At 44.6% G+C, this 18,584-nt stretch overlaps 1 protein-coding gene across 1 annotated transcript in view; it reads left to right on the top strand.

The window, feature by feature from the left end:
* The window catches only part of HECW1 (HECT, C2 and WW domain containing E3 ubiquitin protein ligase 1), a 154,332-nt gene that overhangs the window by 38,873 nt on the left and 96,875 nt on the right, over window positions 1–18,584 (top strand). The window contains exons 4-5 of the mRNA XM_058677941.1: window positions 10,916–10,991; window positions 17,140–17,309. Of these exons, the coding sequence (XP_058533924.1) occupies window positions 10,916–10,991; window positions 17,140–17,309 (246 nt within the window). The remainder of the gene's footprint in view (window positions 1–10,915; window positions 10,992–17,139; window positions 17,310–18,584) is intronic.

Below are 18,584 nucleotides of genomic sequence, written 5' to 3'. Positions count from 1 at the left end.
ACAATCTATGTTAATTTAGCGTGAAAAGTAGATAGTATTAACTCATGAAAAGATATAGAGGAATTCCTTTAACTTTTATTTATCTATTTGTGTATCTATTTAAAAGGGAGATAGACTCTGTGTGTGTGTGTGTGTGTGTGTGTGTGTGTGTATGTGTGTTACACAGAGAGAAAGCTCCCAGCTGCTGGTCACTGTCCGGGTGCCCAGGATGAGCAGGGGGTCAGCTCTGAAGCTGAGAGTGAGGGCACCTTCTGTACCTCCTGTAACCTGTTTGTGCTTTTCAGCAACAGATTCATTTAGTTTCTGCTTTTGATTTTTTATTTATTCGTTTTAAAATTCAAGAGGAGTTATCAAAAGAGTGAGATTGTGGAGTCTTTTTTTCTTTTTCATCCATATTTTTACACAAGAAAAAAATTTAGTTACACCAAGGGAAAAAATAATGTCCCCTTCCCCTCTCGCCGCATGTGTCATCTGACTAGATTCAGCAACTCAAAAATGTGTGTGTGACAGTTTAACTCGGCACGAAGGTGAAGGGTGTCTCTAGCGATTCCATTGCGGACGATGAAGAACTGGTAAGCGCTGAGGCCCGTGGTGGGTAACCGAGAGCGCAGAGGAAGAAAGCGGTCAAGCCAGAAACTGAGGGATGCCTGCTGGCTCTAGAGTCATTGCAGTGCCGCAGATTTGGAATAGAGAGAGGGCTGGTGAGAGGATGCTGCGCCCGAGCGGCTGGGTTCTGTGTCACAGGCCGATGCAGCTCATCTGCACTCTTTCCCTCCGTCTGCCCTTTCCCTCTTTCCTTCTCCATCCTCTGCTATCCTCCCTCCTTCTTCGCTTCCGCCTCTCCTTCTGAAAGTGCACTAGTTTAATATAGGAAAATATGACTTTAAATCAGATATTCCTTTTTACAGAAACCAGTTGGCATGCCTCACTTTTAAATTTTATATTGTTTAATATAAAACATTTACCATTTTGATTGTTTTACACACATATTCATGATAGAGAATTTGGGAAGTATATAAGTAATAGAACAGGCACCAATCCCTGGAACCACACACACTGTAGTGTTTCTGGAAGAATTTTTAAAGCAGCAGAAGAAACTGTTAGGATTCCTAGAAATTAACAAAAGTCAGGTAACTGAACATGCTCTACAGCTTGAAGATATTCTTAGTAGGATGACTACAGTACAAGGTGTAGTCTCTCCCGGTCCAGTTGTCAGTGATGTGTGAAAGTAGCAGATTTCAGACAGCGCCAAACTCGTAAGACTCGAGAAACTGCCCACAATCAAAGATAAAATTTGAGGTTTGAGAATGCTTGTGAATAAGAAAACTAGCTTGCTTTAAGGAAATAAAGTAGATAATTGCAAATGTTCATAATTATCATATTCTTTCAACACAGCATTTCAATGTTTCTGTATTATTTCAAATTATTGCATCAATGAATTAAGCAAATAATACTTATGCTATCTGAGAATAATAATAATAATAATCAAGGAAGCATTCTCAGATACTTGTTTAAGTTCATTAAAAATCAAGACTTGGGGCAGGCAGTTGGCCTAGTGGTTAAAACACCAGTTAAAATTCCTGCATTCCGCCTGAGAGTTCTGGGTTGGATTCTTAGCTCTGTTCCCCACTCCAGCTTCCTGCTAGTTCTCATCCTGAGAGACAGCGTATGACCAAGGAGCTGAGCCCCTGCCAGCCAACAAGGGAGACCCAGATTGATTGACATCCAAGCGTCTGGCTTCATCCCAGTCCACTCCTTGCTGTCGTTGCTAGTCTGGGAGCAATGCAGCAGATGGAGCACAATCTCTCTTTTTCTCTTGGCGTGTGTGCGTGTGTGTGCGTGTGTGTGCGTGCGTGTGTGTGCGTGTGTGTGTGTGCGTGTGCACATGTGCACCTGCCTTTTGACTAAATCGATAAGAAAAAAAAGTTTTAAATCAAGGTTTATGGTGGTAATGACAACTTACTTGAACCAAAAAGACAGCATTGTGCTTGCTGAGGCTCGGAGAGACTGCTCTGGGGCTCCACCCACCACACACCTCACCTGGGCAGGTGCTCAGAGTGTGAGCTGCTTTTGCTGAAGGCATTGTTTGAACCAGGGATAATGTCTCCTGTTAGGCTGATAAGCTTCACTTTTCCCTCCAGGGTGGTTTATACCCCTGGGTTCTTGAGCAGCAGTGAGGACTGGCCGAGGTGCCTGTAGCAGGTGGGCAGGGATTGCCCCGACACAATGCCAACAGCTGGGGCAGACAGTGTCATTGTGCCACACACAATTTCTTACACTCCTGGAGGCCAGAAGTCAAAGTCAAGGTTTCTGCAGGACTGTCTCCTGCCCCTGACTTTCCTTGGCTTATGGACAGCTGCTTTCTTGCTGTGTCCTCGCATGACCTTTGAGTGCATGCTTTCCTATGTCTCTGTCTTTTTGTAAGAACATTAGTCATTTTGAATTAGGATCCTATGCCATGACCTCATTTAAACTTTTGTAATCTCATAAAAAAAAATCTATCTCCAAATAGTGTATGGCTTCCATGTATGAAATGGGATAGGGGAGGACACAAAATGTCTAGTCTGTGCCGTACATACTGGCAAGCACAGGAACCAGGGCAGGAGGCAAGCCTAGTGGGGGTTATTGTGTATTGCTTTGACTAGACTGCAGCTCCCACAGTGTACATAAAGGCCAAGTGTGTACTTGGCAGGATCTGGCTGGGCTCCAACACCTATTGGTTTGTGTAAAGGACAGGGCTGGAGGCAGAATTGATGCAGCAATTGCAACCACCAGCATGTGCATGAGCTGATTGGGGCAGTGGACTCTGCCGGACTCTGTATTGGAAGCACACACAAGAACCAGGTCTGGGATCACCTCAGATGAAATTTCTATGGGGCTTCCCCCCAACTGAATTGCTGAACTCAAAATCCCAACCATGAAGACAATGGCAGGTTCCATGGTCTGACCGTGGAATGAATGTGTCAGAGCTGGGCCTCCTCAGTGGCTTAAATGGCGCAGTGGACAACATATCCAGGTCATATGGAGGATATGGCAGTACCTTGGTGTCTACAGAGGACATCTGGTACCATAATAGAGGACGGAGGACAGAACAAATAGAGCAACTATCCTGGCCAAGTGTTGGCAGTGAATAACTGGGCAAATGGAGACTCTAAGGTGGATTCCTTCAAATCAGTTGATTCTGGAGAGATTTCATCATGCTTGGAGTGGTGTGATTGGCAGTAATTGAGAACTACTGAACTTTCGAAACCTCATGAGCAGGACCATCATAGCATGCCCCACACTTTGGATACTGGGCTGGTATCAGGTAGTTGTCCTCCATCCCAGAGTGTGGAGGCATTTGGGAGGCTGGGTGTGGCTTCTGTCCTTGTCTCTCCCCTTCCTCCAGACACAGGAAGGAAAAAAAGAGAACATGGAAATGGTGCTTTCACCCATCTTCCTATAGCCCTTGACCCTATTCATCCTAATCAACTATGTAAAAATCATCAAAAATAAAAATAATTAGTAATTTTTTAAAATGCCTAGTTTTGTATCAGAAATCTATGATCTCTGGGCAGCGTCGACTAAAGTCTATTTGAGATACCTGCCTGCACACTCTATGAGTCCTAGGAATAATCCTATGTGCATAAGTTTAAATTATTTTTATTTATGTGAATTTGTGATAGAGAGGCCAGGTGAATGCATGCAGCGTATGAACATCCTGTTAGGGAGGCCTAGGCCTTGGTTCTTTCAACCCCAGCAGGAAAAGAAACACCTGGCCTAAGGCCAGCATTGTGGCTTACGGGGTTAAGCCAACACCTGCCACACTGGCATCCCATATGGCTGCTGTTTTAAGTCCTAGCTACTCTATTTCCCATCTAGCTCCTTGCTGATGTCCGTGGGAAAAACAGTGAAAGATGGTCCAAGTACTTGGGTCCTTGCACCTGTGGGGGAGACCTGGAAGGAGGTCCTGGCTCCTGGCTTCGGCTTGGTACTGCTCTGACCGTTGCAGCCACTCGGGAAGTGAACCAGCAAATGGAAGATCTCTCTGTGTCTGTCTCTTCTTTTCTCTGTCTCTGTAATTTTTCCTTCAAAATAAATAAATGGAAGGAAGGAAGGGAAAAGAAATGAGAGGAGAGGAAAGGAAAAAGAAGGCACCATGTTTATTTCCAGTTTCATTCTCTGCAAGCCCATACACTTGGATGCAAATAGCTAGCTCATGTCGCTCTTGCAACCCTAACTGCTTTACCTAATACTAAGGCCAAATTCCAGCTATGCTTATTTTTCAAGTTGCAGCAAAATACTTCTGATAACTGAGAAAAAGAAAATGTTTTCTTAGACTTGCAGGCTCAGCTCTAAGATCAGGTGGTCTGGTTGGCCAGACCCTGCACCTGCGTGGGAGACCCAGAAGAAGCTCCTGGCTCCTGGCTTCAGATCAGCTCAGTTCTGGCTGTTGTGGCTACTTGGGGAGTGAATCATCGAATGGAAGAATCTTTCTGTCTTGCCTTCTCTCTGTAAATCTGACTTTTCAACAAAAATAAATCTTAAAAAAAAAAAAGGAAAAAGAATCACCAATTTTTCATGCGGTGCCAAGCTGAGGAAAGCTTTCAATTACAGACAGATCCAGCAGTGGTCAGCTGCACCCTGGTTTCAGAGACACTAAAATGCGAAGCGACATGTGTCTTAGAAGTCGTGAAACACAGTCACAGCATGCCCGGGAGGCTGTGCTGCTCTGGAGAGAACTGATTCTGTATTCCCGTGGCTTCATGCTGAACATTCTGATTTTTCATTTGAAGGAAATCTCTTGATTACAAAAACTAGGCTGAGAACTAATTTTCTGTTTCTTTCTTTTTTTAAAAAAGAGAAATATTTATTTTACTTAGCTAAGAGGCATGGTTACAGAGAGAGATTTCCCATTCACCGGTTCACACTCCAAATGACTGTGGTAGCTAGGGCAGGGCTAGACCAAAGTCACAGGCTTTATACTACAGGAGTGCAGGGACTCAAGCACTTCAGCCATCTTCCACTGATTTCCCAGGCACATTGGCAGGGAGATGAATTTGAAGTGGAGCAGCATATGGGACTCAAATTGGCACCCAAATGGGATGCTGACATTATAAGCAGCAATTTTACCTATTAGGTCACAAAGCCTGTCTCTGAAAATTAATTTTCTGAAAACTTAAAAAAAAACCCTCTAGAGGCCAAGAAAAACATGCCCAGTGGGTTGCATAGGCAGCAGCCATGTGTGTACATCATGGATTCCCCTTGATGGCATGGAACCAGGTGAGAATGACTGTGCAGACAGACTGGGAGACTGGCTGCCTGGGGCGTAGTCATTCATACCGTAAATGACCTGACAGTAGATTCAGCTTGAGATCTCTGAACAAGGGATGCCCAGTACCTGATTCTCATGCTTTGCCTGAGGCTCAAGGCAGTGTGCAGAGGAAAAGCGATTTAGTTACCAACAACCCCAGGTCATCTCTTCCTGTTACCATTTGAGACTGGTGCCTTTCAGTGTGGTCCTCCCTGCAGCCTCACTGTGACCAGGGAACTTGTTAGAATTGTGGACGCTGGGGCTCTTCCAAGACTTGGAAAATCAGACTTTGAAGGGTGGGGCTGGCCAGCTGTGTTGGATCAAGCCCTGTGGGTGATGCGTGCGGCAGTCTGACAACCTGCACTGGTGCGAACACCATGACTCAGGCATCTTGATGGCATCTGCTGCATCCCCACTTTCAGAAGTGTCTGGGCTCCTCCCGAGAAACTGTATCACAGGAGGCATACTCAGGAGGGAGGACTCAGTGTTTGATTACCTCCAGCAAACAGCCTTATTTGCACAGTGCTTCTCACACATTCTCATCACCTGCTCTACAGCAAGGCCAACTTTCAGTCTCTCAAACACAGCAGCCTGTGCCCAAAGTAGATTCATTCCTGGTGCTGGATTTTGGGATCCTCTGTGGTCAACAGCAGTCAGAAACACCCCCGCCCCCACCAAATAAAGCATTCTTTATTAGCACATTATTTCCAACTCACACCACAAGAATTACAGAGAAACACCTGCTTTTTCTAACCCTTGGCATTTTCCCCTGTGGTAATGAGTGTAAGGGACTGTGAAGCAGCTGGCTTTGTGGAAATCATGGAGGACACGAGCAAAACAAGAACAAAACATGAGTCAGAAAGATGACCAGTCAGCCTGGGTCTGAAGACATCACTCTGTGGAGTTAGTAGATTCCACAGAGGGTTAAGAGTTGGACAACTTGTGACTTCTATAAGTTGAGTCAAGCTATTTGTCCTTCCAAGAGATTGTGGGAGGTCACTGGACTGTTGTGTTCAGCTTTAATATTTGTGAACAGAGGGGTGGTGAATAATGCCTAATGTGTGAGCAGTTGAAACTGTGTGTCAAAGAACTGGCCCCGTGCAGGGCACGTAACTAGCATTCCTTTGGGTTTTATTGTTTTCTGATTAGTCTTGTCAGTTTCCCATCTCAGGTGTCCCTGGGGTTAGGGAGGTTGCTTTAGGAAGAGCCTAGTTTCTATGTCATGAGCCTCCTAAAAATGTCACCATCTTTTTGGTTTACAGACGTTTCTGTTGTGACCTTGGAATGAGCTCCCTTCTCACCTAGTAGTCATATTCAAGTTCTACTGAACAATGTACACTCAAAAGTGCTCTTCTATAAGATGTGCTTATTTGTCTGCTGTTGGGGGGAACATTTCAGACACTTCAAGGTATAAATGAAACCTGGGCCTTCATTAAGTTTGGTTTTTGTCTTTCATGATCGGTTCTAGGTACATCGCATTATTTGGTAGACTTCTGGAGACAGTAATCTTGAACCTTAGGAAATCCTATTGCTCTGATCTAAAGGGAAATGAGGATTCCCTGCTTTTCACTGTTGATTCACCACAAATTGGGAATTTCATTACTGATCATATAATGCTGCATGGCATCTGAATTTTAGATCCTTTTACCAATCTTGGATAGTAGAATTTATAGAAAGATTCATCTTCGGCAGGTGAATAGGTACAGGCTTGTTGGAGACATGCGTGTGCAGAGTTTTTAACAAACCATTGTTGTTAATTGCTCTATAGCTAAATACAAGTCTCGCCAGAATCTTTAAAGTTTATTTATTTAAAGCTAGAGTGACGTGGAAGAGAGACAAGGGAAAGGAAGGAGGGCGGAGGGGAAGGAGGTAGACAGGTTTTATATACTGATTCCCTCTCAAAGTGCAGTGGCTGCAAAGCATTAGAGCTGGGATGGGGTCAGAGCTGGGAGCCATAGATGCCATCCAGGTCTCCTGCGTGGGTAACAGGGGCCCAGTTCCTTGAGCTGTTGTTGCTGCCTTCCAGGCTCTGCATTAGCAGGGAGCTGGAGTCAGGAGCCAGAGTCAGAGGAACCCAGGCACTCCAAGGTGGCTCCTAGATGTCATGACCACTATGCTAAACACCCACTTTCAAAACCTCTTTTCCTTTTCGAATGCAAACCCATTTTGCATTCAATTTTTACATTTGTTTGTAATATAAAATTGTTTTTTCCCAAATTGCTGAGTAACACTGATACTCCAGGGCACACGCACCTATCTCTGAGAAGCAGAATGCCCATCTGTAGCAGTCCTGGGTGGCTGGAAGGTGGCGGAAGTAGGTCAGCATGCCTGCATGTCTGCCAGAGTCATTAGATGCTAATGTGTATTTTTAGCAAAGTGCCTCAGCTTTCCTGCAGTAGTGCTTCGCAAAGGAAATGTAGGAATTGAACACCAAGCAGAGGGCAGAGGGAGCCTTTTCCACTGCACTGTGAAGTTTTCCTGCTGCTGAAACCCCAGTTCCCAACAAGGGAAACAGCAGTGGATCCTCACTGAGTGCTTACTTGCATCTGTGGAGACGCACAGTCATGCTGTAAAATTATGCTGGGAACCTTACAAACAGCATGGCTGCAGAAAAGCGAGGATGACAGTGGAAAGGTGCTTGTCAGCTTACCACCTTGCCCCTCCAAAGAAGCCTTTCATTCCCCTCTCAGTACCCTACAGAGTCTTTGGCATCCTATCAACAGATTCCAGATTTGGAATCTGTTAAACTACTTGCCTAAGAGGCTCGATTGGGGAAATATTTGCATGTGAAACATACACATACTGCCAGTGTGCATCTCAGACGCATGGTGACAGGTGGCTGGAACACACCTGGGAGATGCAACAATCCCAGTGCAAAGGGCCCGTGTCAGAAGGGGGAGGAGCAGCGGTCTCCCAGCCTAGTGGGCCTTGGGCTGTTGCAAGGTGGAACTGCTCTGACTGGGTTCTCACATCATTTTCAAGGTCAGCAAGCTGTAGAGGGGCTGCCTACAAGTGCAGCAGATTAGTTTACCTCAAACATATTGCTGCAACTCATCTCAAAAAAGGAGTTGGAATGCCACACTGTTCCAAGACAGTCCCAACCCATTTTTACTTCCTGGAAAATGTTTGTCGTGACTACTGCTACCTTCATTTTCCCATCATCAATCAAGTGCTTCAAGGATGCTGTAAATGCCATTAGCAAAAAGCCAAGAATTTAGACACAACTGTATAGAATGTAAATGACATATGTCTTCCTGCTGGGAATCAACAGATTCTGAAAAATATTTATTTTATATGTTTTTATGTGTATTTGTTTTCATCTACTTGAAAGTCAAACACACACACACACAAACACAGAGCAAGAGAGGGAGAGAAAGAGAAGTGATATAGACAGACAGGAGTCTTCCAACTTCTGGTTCACTCCCCAGATACCCGCAACAGCCATGGCTTGGTTAGGTCAAAGCCAGGAGCCCACAACATTCGATCCCCTCCGTGGATGGCAGCATTTGAGCCACTTTGCTTTCTGCTGCCTCCCAGGGTGCAGATTAACAGGGAGCTGTATTATAAGCAGAATAGCTAGGACTCAAACTGGCTGTCTGGCATGAGATATGGATGTTGCAACATGCTGTTCCACAACACCTGCACCTGTAGGCCTGTTTTTATTGCATCAAAAAGGAAGAACACTCTTTGCAAATATCCTAAACAGCAACAATTGGAATGTGTTAACAGTAGGTCTGCTTTTTATTTCAAAAAACAAAGAAGGAATAAATGCAGTATCATTTGGTATCATTGCATGTTTAAGCTCATGTTAGCCTACCATGAAATACAGTTTATTCCTATACCTTTTTAAAAAAATGTAATATAGAGTGGACACACTCTAATCACAATTCTGTCAATGTCTAGTGAAGGTATAGTTTTGTTGTTTCTTCAAGAAACTTATATTCATTTTTAAAGGGTTATTTATTTTTATTGGAAAGGCAAATTTGCAGAAAGAAGGAGAGAAAGAGAGAAAGAAAAAGATCTCCCATCCACTGATTCACTCCCCAAATGGCCACAGACTAAAGCTCAACCAATCAGAAGTCAGGAGCCAGGAGCTTCTTCCAGGTCTCCTACTTAGGTGCAGGATCCCAAGGCTTTGGGCCATCCTCTGCTGCTTTCCCAGGCCACATGCAGGGAACTGGAAGGGAAGTAGAGCAGCTGGGACACAAGCTGGTGCCCATATGGGATCCCAGGACTTGAAGGGGAAGGATTAGCCAATAAGCTTTTGCGCCGGCCCAAGGAACTTACATTCTAAGGAGACAAAGCAAATGTGGGTGTTTTTTGTTTTTTGCTTTTTTATCGCTATTTTATGATACAGTTCCATAGGCTCTGGGATTTCCCATCCCCCTCCCCAAGTCCCCTCTTTCCCGCTGATTTCCATAAATCCATCACTCTGATATTCAAGTATCTCCTGACATTGTAGGCATACACAGTGCCAGAGCATTCAGCATCCCACTATCAGGATATATTCAACAATTTCTCCCAGAGCCTGTTTGGTCTGGATGCAGACCTGTATACTGCGCTGTGTCTCCACATCTGGACGTGCCAGTCTCTGCTGCTTTTACTATACCTCTCCTTAAATACAGAGCAAGGAAACAAAATTATGCAGGTAGTTTTTGTTATTTTAAAGAAAGATTTATTTTTATTGGAAAGACAGATTTACAGAGAAAAATGGAGACAGAAACACCTTCCATTCACTGGTTCACTCCCCAAGTAGCCGTAACAGCAGAACTGAGCTGATCCAAAGCCAGGAAGCAGGAACTTCTTTCAGGTCTCCCACATGGGTGCAGGGTCCCAAATTTTGGCCCATCCTTGATTGCTTTCCCAGGCCACAAGCAGGGAACTGGATGGGAAGTGAAGCAGCCAGGACCTGAACTGGCGCCCATACGGGATCCTGAGCATGCAAGGCAGGGACTTAGCCACTAGGCTATCGTGCCAAGATCAATGTGGGTGTTATTAAACTTGATTTAGGAACCAGAGACTTTGATAGTTGTTTGTACCTTTGCAAGTGCAGCACTTGAGAGGTGTGGGCAGTCATCTTGCCAAAGTCTCCCATGGCCATTTTCCAGGTTGTTTTTTTTTTAAATTATTTTATTTGTTTTAAAGATACAGTGGAAGAGAGAAAAAAAATCATCCAGGGCCCAGCTTGGAAGCCTAGTGGCTAAAGTCCTTGTCTTGTATACCTTAGGATACTGTATGAATGCCAGTTCCTATCCCGGCTGCTCCAGCTCCCTGCATGTGGCCTGGGAAAGCAGTGGAGAATGGCCCAAAGCTTTGGGACCCTGCATGTGAAATGGCCTTGTTTGCATAAGTAGTGACAAAATGCCTATTGTATTACTGTAATGGTACCTGTTGATTATCATTTCTCCGAGAAGTACCTCTCACTCCCACCAACAAATCTCTTACTGGGAAAGCCATGAAGTTGCTAGAAGCTTGTTTTAATCGAAGGCTGCCCAATGAGATCTCAGCACTGCTGCGTTCATTGCCTGTGGCTGCAGAAATAACTGGCTGAGCCTGTGTGTGTTGGAATATCGGTATCTGTGTCAATGTTTGTTTGCCTTCTCTCCCATATGCTTCTCACAGATTTTTAAGAACATTGGCTCCGAGGAAGCCGCCCAAGGTCAAGGCAGTCGGAGGCTGATCAGCTTTTCTCTGTCAGGTATGTTTTGCTTACACAGAAACCTTATGGAGAGGGTAAGAATGAAACCAAGATGCGCGAGACCTGCTTCAGGGTCACTCACAAGGTCCTCAATACCTTGTGCCTCAGTGTCTCCACCTGAAAAGCAAAAGTGAAAACTACCTGCTCAGTCCCCCCAGATGTCCCAAGGATGCTGGAGAGTTCATTGGTCATGGATGGGAAAGCCCCGTGAGATGGTCGGAGGAGCGGCTGCCAGGATGCCTGGCCTTGAGGGCCACGGAACAGGGACTGAGTTTACAAAGGGAAGGTGAGGGGAGAGAAAAGGGAAGCGGCCGCCAACTCTTGTGCAGGTGCCCAAGGAGCCAGGCGGGCCAAAGCAACACTCCGACTTCTCGCTCTGACGAGAACATTCCTGGAGAACATCCGGGGAACCCAAGCAGTCTGTTCACTTAGCTCGCAGTTTCTTAGTTCAGTAACAAAGAGTAAACCAATGCTTTTGTTTTCCTGAGCATATTATCATTCTGTAATTTGTTATCAATGAAATACATTTGATATTAAAAAAAAAAGTATGTGAGAAATCCTTAAACTATCTTTGGAACTCTTCTATGCATCTAAAATTATTTCAAAAGTAAATATTTAAGAGAAAACTTCAGCTGGCCAGAACGATGCACACAACTCATGGCTTGACTGATTGGATTCCTTCCCAACTGGTCTTTAAGAAGGCCACAGCACAGGCCGCAAAAGTAAACATTTTAATTTTCAATATGTATAAATCAAATATCCTGCCCTATTTTTTTTTAAAAAAGCTAAAGAAGATAACACTCCAGAGCAAAAAGACAGCATTCTGTTCATATGGATCTACCAAAGAGGCATAAACTGTTTATTACCCATCTGCTTGAATCTTCAGTAAAGCACCAGATAGTACAGGATATGTGAAGTGGAAAGCTAAGATGGGAGGGGTTATGGAAGTTCTTTAAAGCTGGCAAAAATAAAACCTTAGAAAGTCACATGTATTAGCTTTCTGTCGCTGCTGCAATAAATTCTCACAAATTCAGTGGTTACAAACACTCTTACCATCGGAGGTGAGAAGTTCAAAGAGCTTGTTTAGACTTAGAATCAAGTTCTTAGTGAGGTTGTTTCCTCCAGGAGGCTCCACTGCAGTCAGCCTCTGCTCCTCTGAGCTAGCAGAGGCTGCCAGCATTCTTGGACTCGTGGCCACGCTATGAGATTTTCTTCTCCCTTCATGCTTCTTCCTTGCTTCTTGCACGGACCTTTGGGATTCACTCTGCCCATCCACATGCCCTAGGGTAACAATCCCACCCTGAGATCCCAAACCTAATCACAGCTAACAGTCCTTTTGATCATGTAAGGTAATCTCCTCCTGGATTCCAGGCTAGTGGAACATATTGTATCTCTTATACTCAAGAGGAGATTTAAAATAGACACTAGAAAGTACAATCCTAGAACCAAAGTAAGTTTGACAAAGCAAGCTAGGCTACAAGAGCTGGCATCAGTGCTACAGCAGACTGAGAAGCGCCGCAGAACGCGCAGGTGCAGGACTAGCTGCAAAAAGGGCGGAGGCCGGAGAGCAGGAACGGAGGGACAGCACAGCACCGACAGAGTCGGGGACTTCATGATGAGCAGAAGCCACAATAGCGGAGCATGTCCTAAGGAGGCTCATTTTGAACCTTTAAGGAAGGTCATGAGGTGCTAAAACAAAACAAAAATTGTATATACAAAGAGAGTCACATGGAGACAAATCTCAGTTTGTGAAAGATGAGAAATGAATCTTTATAGCTACCATAAACAAACATTTGGGCTGAAAAGATGCGATATTTACAGGGCCTGGCACAGTAGTCTAGCGGCTAAAATCCTCCCCTATGTGTGCCAGGGTCCCATATGGGCATTTGTTTGTATCCCAGCTGCCCCACTTCCCATCCAGCTCCCTGCTTGTGGCTGGGAAAGCAGTCGAGGATGGCCCAAAGGCTTGGAATCCTGCACCCGCATGGGAGACCCAGAAGAAACTCCTGGCTCCTAGCTTCGGATCAACTCAACTCCAGCCATTGTGGCCACTTGGGGAGTGAACCAGGAGAGGGGAAGATCTTTCTTTCTGTTTCTCCTTCTCTCTATTAATCTGACTTTTCAATAAAAAAAAATGAATCTTTAAGAAATAAAAAGATGATACTTACAAAAGAAGGGAAAAGCTCGTGATAGTCTCAAAGATGTTTGCTGAGATGACAAAACAATGAAGCTAAGCCTGCAGGGTTTTCAGGGGAGCTTATTTAAGCCCAAGATTTTTGTGACCACCAGCTTATCCTTTATGCAAAAGCACTTTCAGATACACCTGGCTTCAAACACCACCTTGCATATCACCTGAAAGTAATGTGAGAACCTGCACTTCTCACAGAGAGAAAAATCCCAGAAAACTCAAGGAGCAGAGACATGGCTGTATTAAAGGATTGATTTGCTTTCTAGAATTTGCAAAGAGAAACAATCAGCAAGGTGGATAACAGAATTACCTTATCTGGAGAGCTTCAAGAATACAAGCCACAGTGAATTGAAACGATGGTATTGCAAAATTAAAGGAAAGGAAGGATGGAAGGAGGGGGGCTTGAGGGAAGGAAAGAGGGATACATGTTTATCTTGGAATTACATCTACAAATACTCAAAATTGTTTGTCCTTATAATAATTTTTTTTGAAAAATTTTTCATGCAAACGCTTTACATCTCAGATCTATTTCTGTTTTCCCACTCCTCAGAGGTAATAAATTTCCTGAGTCTTCTCCCTTTAATGGTCAAGGAAATATATTTTTAGCCCTTATATTTCAAAAAATCAGAAATGCAAAGTGAGAATGTACTTATAAATGCATTGAAGATAATTTACAAACTCAAAACAATACTGATAAATATGTTACCATGACATCTAATCATGAAATATTATGTAATCTTAAGAATTATGGATATGAATTGTTCTGCAAGACATAAGAACATTTCATGAAATTTGGAGAGTGGAGAACTCATGTGACCATCACTGCTCTCGAGTTCTTAGCCAAGGATGCTTCCTGTAACAAAAAAGACATAGCAACAAGAGAAAGATAAACAAGTGTACTAACAAGTATCTCTCTCTCTTTTTTTTAAAGATTTATTTATTTTTATTGGAAAGTCAGATATACGGAGAGGAGAGACAGAGAGGAAGATCTTGCGTCTGCTGATTCACTCCCCAAGTGAGCGCAACAGCCGGTGCTCCCACATGGGAGCAGAGTCCCAAGGCCTTGGGCCATCCTTGACCGCTTTCCCAGGCCACAGGCAGGGAGCTGAATGGGAAGTGAAGCTGCCAGGATTAGAACCGGCGCCCATATAGGATCTCGGGCGTTCAAGGTGAGGACTTTAGCCACTAGGCCATGCCGCTCCAGGCCCCAAGTATCTCTTCTATATACATGGGAGAGACCCAGTGGCAAACAGTATATTTCCAAGAGGTGTCCTACAATTCCAACTTCTGTAGCATCCTCAACAAAGAACGCTGTTACAGAAGTGACAAGGCAAAGGAAAGGGCCTGGGTCTCCAGGGGTGCAAATTGTGCAGAACTCTCGAGCTCCAAATGATAATTAGGAAAACACATTATGCAGATTCCTCTGGAACTGTCTGCCGCTTGGGACAATCATCTCCTGGGATCCGCCTTCACCCCTCTGGGTAGAGACGAGAGGAGGAATATTTGTACCTGCTGCAAATGGCTACCTGCTATCGGGCAGTTAAGAGAAAGCAGAGAGCAGTTCCTATCATCTTCTTGTCAATTGCCTTCAGCTCAGAATACTCTTTAAGCCAAAGTGGCATTTTACGAGGTGCATACACACCAGTGGGTTACTGCCTTGGTGTGATCACGTTGTGTAACTTACATTTTTTGCACATTTTCTCTCTTGAAAATACAATGCAAGAGAATTTAAATCCTTTGGTTGTGGAGATAATTTTGAATCAACTCAGAACAACTTCTAAGGAAATGGACATGAAGACATATACCTCGTCATTAGTAATGAACATCTCACACTTTGTATGGTGCTTAGGAACCACTGATTTTGTGTCTCTCTACCACAGCTTGTTTCACATGTATGTCAGTGTGACTTTTTGTAGAGTCTTTCTTATTTGTTTGTTCGTTTGTTTGAAAGGCAGAGGGACAGGGAGAGGGAGAGGTGTCTTTTATCTGCTGATTCAAGTCCCCAAATAGCTGTAATAGCTTGCGGAAGCCAAGAGCCTAAAGCTTCATCTGGGTCTCCCTCGTAAGTGGGCCAGCTTCTGCTGATCTCCGAGCACATTAGCAGGGAGCTGAATGAGAAACAGAGTGACCAAGGTCCAAAACAGCATTTCAACATGGGATGTCAGCAACCCAAGTGGAGGCCCGACTTGCTGGACTGCGATGTCTGCTCCATATTTGAAAAACACTTGAATGACTGGTCAGTTTTAAACATTGTATTCCTTGCGCCTGACACAATAGACTAGTGGCAGAATCCTCACCTTGCATGCTCCAACATCCCATATGAACTCTGGTTTGTATCCCAGATGCTCCACTTCTCATCCAGCTCCTTGCTTGTGGCCTGGGAAATCAGTGGAGGACAACCCAAAGCCTTGTGACTCTACACCCACATGGGAGACTCAGAAGAAGCTTCTGGCTCCTGGCTCCTGGCTTTGGATTGGGCTCTGGTCATTGTGCCACTTGGGGCATGAACCAGCGGATGGAAGATCTTTTTGTCTCTCCTTCTCTCTGTAAATCTGCCTTTGTAAGAAAAATTTTTATAAAGAGAGAGAGAGAAGGAGGAAAGAGAAGGAGAGGAGAGGAGAGAGGAAGGAAAGGGAGAGAGAAAAAGGAAAGGAAAGAAGAAAGGAAGAGAGAGAAAGAAGAAAGAAAGAGAAAGAACAAAGGAAAAAGAGAGAGGAAGGGAGGGAGGGAGAAAGAAAAGCAAAGAAAGAAAGCAGTAATGGTGTAGGAAGAGAGGGTCCCATTTGGTCTTAAAAAACAAACAAACAAGCAAAAACCCTACATTCCTTGAAATCCAAAATACTCTTCTAATAGACCTAAAGTGGTTTCCAGGGATCCCAGAACAGCTATGAGCTGTTAGACCAGGGATCCTAGACTTGAGTCCATTCTCTCTCTCCCTCCCTCCTTCTCTCCCTCCTCTCCCTCTTTCTCCACACAATGCTTCCTTTCCTCAAGCCTTACCCCCATCTTTGGACAACATGAAATGATACACTGTTTTATTTACACAGCCGTATTTCCCTGACTGTAGTTTCTCAAAGCTCTCCTCTCCACTCAGCACCATGGAGGCCACATTTCCTTTTTACTTCCCTTCATTCTCCATATTCTTTGTTCTCTTAATTCTCCCCATTCTGCTTTGTATATATTTATTTAAAGTCAGAGAGAAAGAATCTTCCATCCGCTTGTGGCCACAATGACTAGGACAGAACTGGGCTGAAGCCCCAGCTTCTTGTGGGTCTCCCTCATGTATGGCTGGAGCCTAAGAACTTGAGCCATCCTCTGATGCTGTTCTGAGACCCATTACCAGCAAGTTGGACCAGAAGTGGAGCAGCTGGGACTGAACCAGTGCCCATATGGGACACTGGTGGGGCCGTACGGGGTGCGAGCATCTCAGACAATGGCTTGACTCGCTCTGCCACAATGCTGGCCCTCTACCTTCTCTTGATTGCTCCGTATTTCTTTAGTCAGTGAGATCCACTTTAAATATCAAATGAGAACCTTTCTTACCTTTCCCTTGTAGAGGAATTTACACCTAGAACCATTGAGTCCCCGCAGTTGGTTCTCTTCCCTGTCTGGCCACCTGTGTCCCAAGATGACCCTCAGGGCATACCATAACCTCATTTTCTTGTTCTGTTTGAGGACACAGATACCCAGTAAGGACAACTGTCCTCTTGTAAAATGTATAGTGACCAGTTGGAATGCTCTGCCTTTGCATGGATGTCTCAGCAAAATCCAGTGTAGTAAAATGCAGGCAATGCCCCTGTCTGTTGTGTTCCATGTCATCCATGTCTGTAATGAGGTGAAAATAGTTTAAACATTGAGAAAGTTTTTTGTTTCTAATTGATTTGTTGCTTTGAGTAAGGCCTGATGTGATGTAGAACTTCCTTCAAACCCCCGTAAATGAGAGCATCCTCTGTTTCATAGATTTCCAGGCCATGGGGTTGAAGAAAGGGATGTTCTTCAACCCAGACCCTTACCTGAAGATATCGATTCAGCCTGGGAAGCACAGCATCTTCCCCGCCCTCCCTCACCACGGACAGGAAAGAAGATCCAAGATCGTGGGCAACACTGTGAACCCCGTGTGGCAGGCCGAGGTGAGTGCCAGGGACCCTGAGCAGAGGCCCACGCAGCAGGTGGAACTAGACATGCACTTTCCATTTCTTTCACAGAGCCCCAAACCTTGCTGCTTAAATCTGTGACTCTTCTGTCCCGGATGGGTCGCACCCCTTGGAGCCCTGGATCAGGTCCCTCCAGAGGGAAACATTTTATTGCAAATGCATTCAGCAGCCTCTTCTTAGTCAGTCCCTGTCCTTGCAAGGACCGTTCTCTGATCACCTTCCATGTAAGAGATGGAGGAGAAGCTCCACAACCCTTTTCATTGTGCGCTATTTCTGCAAGAGTGCCACAGGGTACATGTAGCCCTAGGGGCAGTTCTAGAGACTTTAAAACTATCAGGTTCCTGGGACAGGCACATCTGTAAGCCCTAGAACATTTGTGATTGGGTCACATATTATTGATTGAAACTGATATGAAGCCTAATTGTTTATCCCCTTTTCCTTGTTTGCACAGTGCTAGGCAGCTCGCTAGAAGACTGCAAATTTGACTTTGTCTAATACAGCCTCTTCTTGTTTTCTAACTGTGCCTCTTTTGAAAATCGAAGCTAGAGTTTCTTTTACAAAGTGTCAGGTTCAACCACACACAGTGTTCTCCCAGCAATCAAGCCGAGTTGTCACAACCCACTTGGTTTCCTGGCTTGAAGATAAGACATCCAGACTGCATAGAGGGGAGGCAAGGATTCATCAGGCATGAGCTTGGACGCAACATAATCTAAGTATTAAAAGTCTGACTTCAGGATAGGGTTTGTGAGGTGATGGGTTCAGCTGCTTGAGACCCCACATCTCCTATCAGAGTGCCTGCGGCCAATCCCTGCCTTGGATTCCTACCAAGGTTCCTGTTGACGCCCACCCTGAGATGCAAAGACAACTCATCTACTTGGGTCTTCACCGATTGTGTCTATCACGCAGGCAAAAGACCCAGATGGCGTTCCAGACTTGTGCCATTAGCCTGGTCCAGCCCTAGCTGCTGCTGCAAAGTATTTTTGTAAACTTGAGAAGTCAGATATTTTCCATCTGTACCTCAGATTATTTTTATCCATCTATCCTGAATGCTCATGTCCCAAGCACTTGCTTTGGACAGGATTCCTTCCTTTATATTACAAATAAATCATTCCTGGCATGCAACTTTACTCCCTAGCAAGAAAATGTAACTAGATATTTGGGGGCAAAGCTTTTTCTTTGTCTCTTGTTGATAGAGAATGTCTGTGAAATCCAGTACCATCAGAAATGTTTGGTTGAAGTGTTAACTAGAAT

This window comes from Ochotona princeps, chromosome 20, assembly GCF_030435755.1.
Source record: "Ochotona princeps isolate mOchPri1 chromosome 20, mOchPri1.hap1, whole genome shotgun sequence".
NCBI lineage: Eukaryota > Metazoa > Chordata > Mammalia > Lagomorpha > Ochotonidae > Ochotona > Ochotona princeps.
Note: the sequence above shows the minus strand (reverse complement) of the source record. Positions and strands in the feature narration are given on the sequence as shown.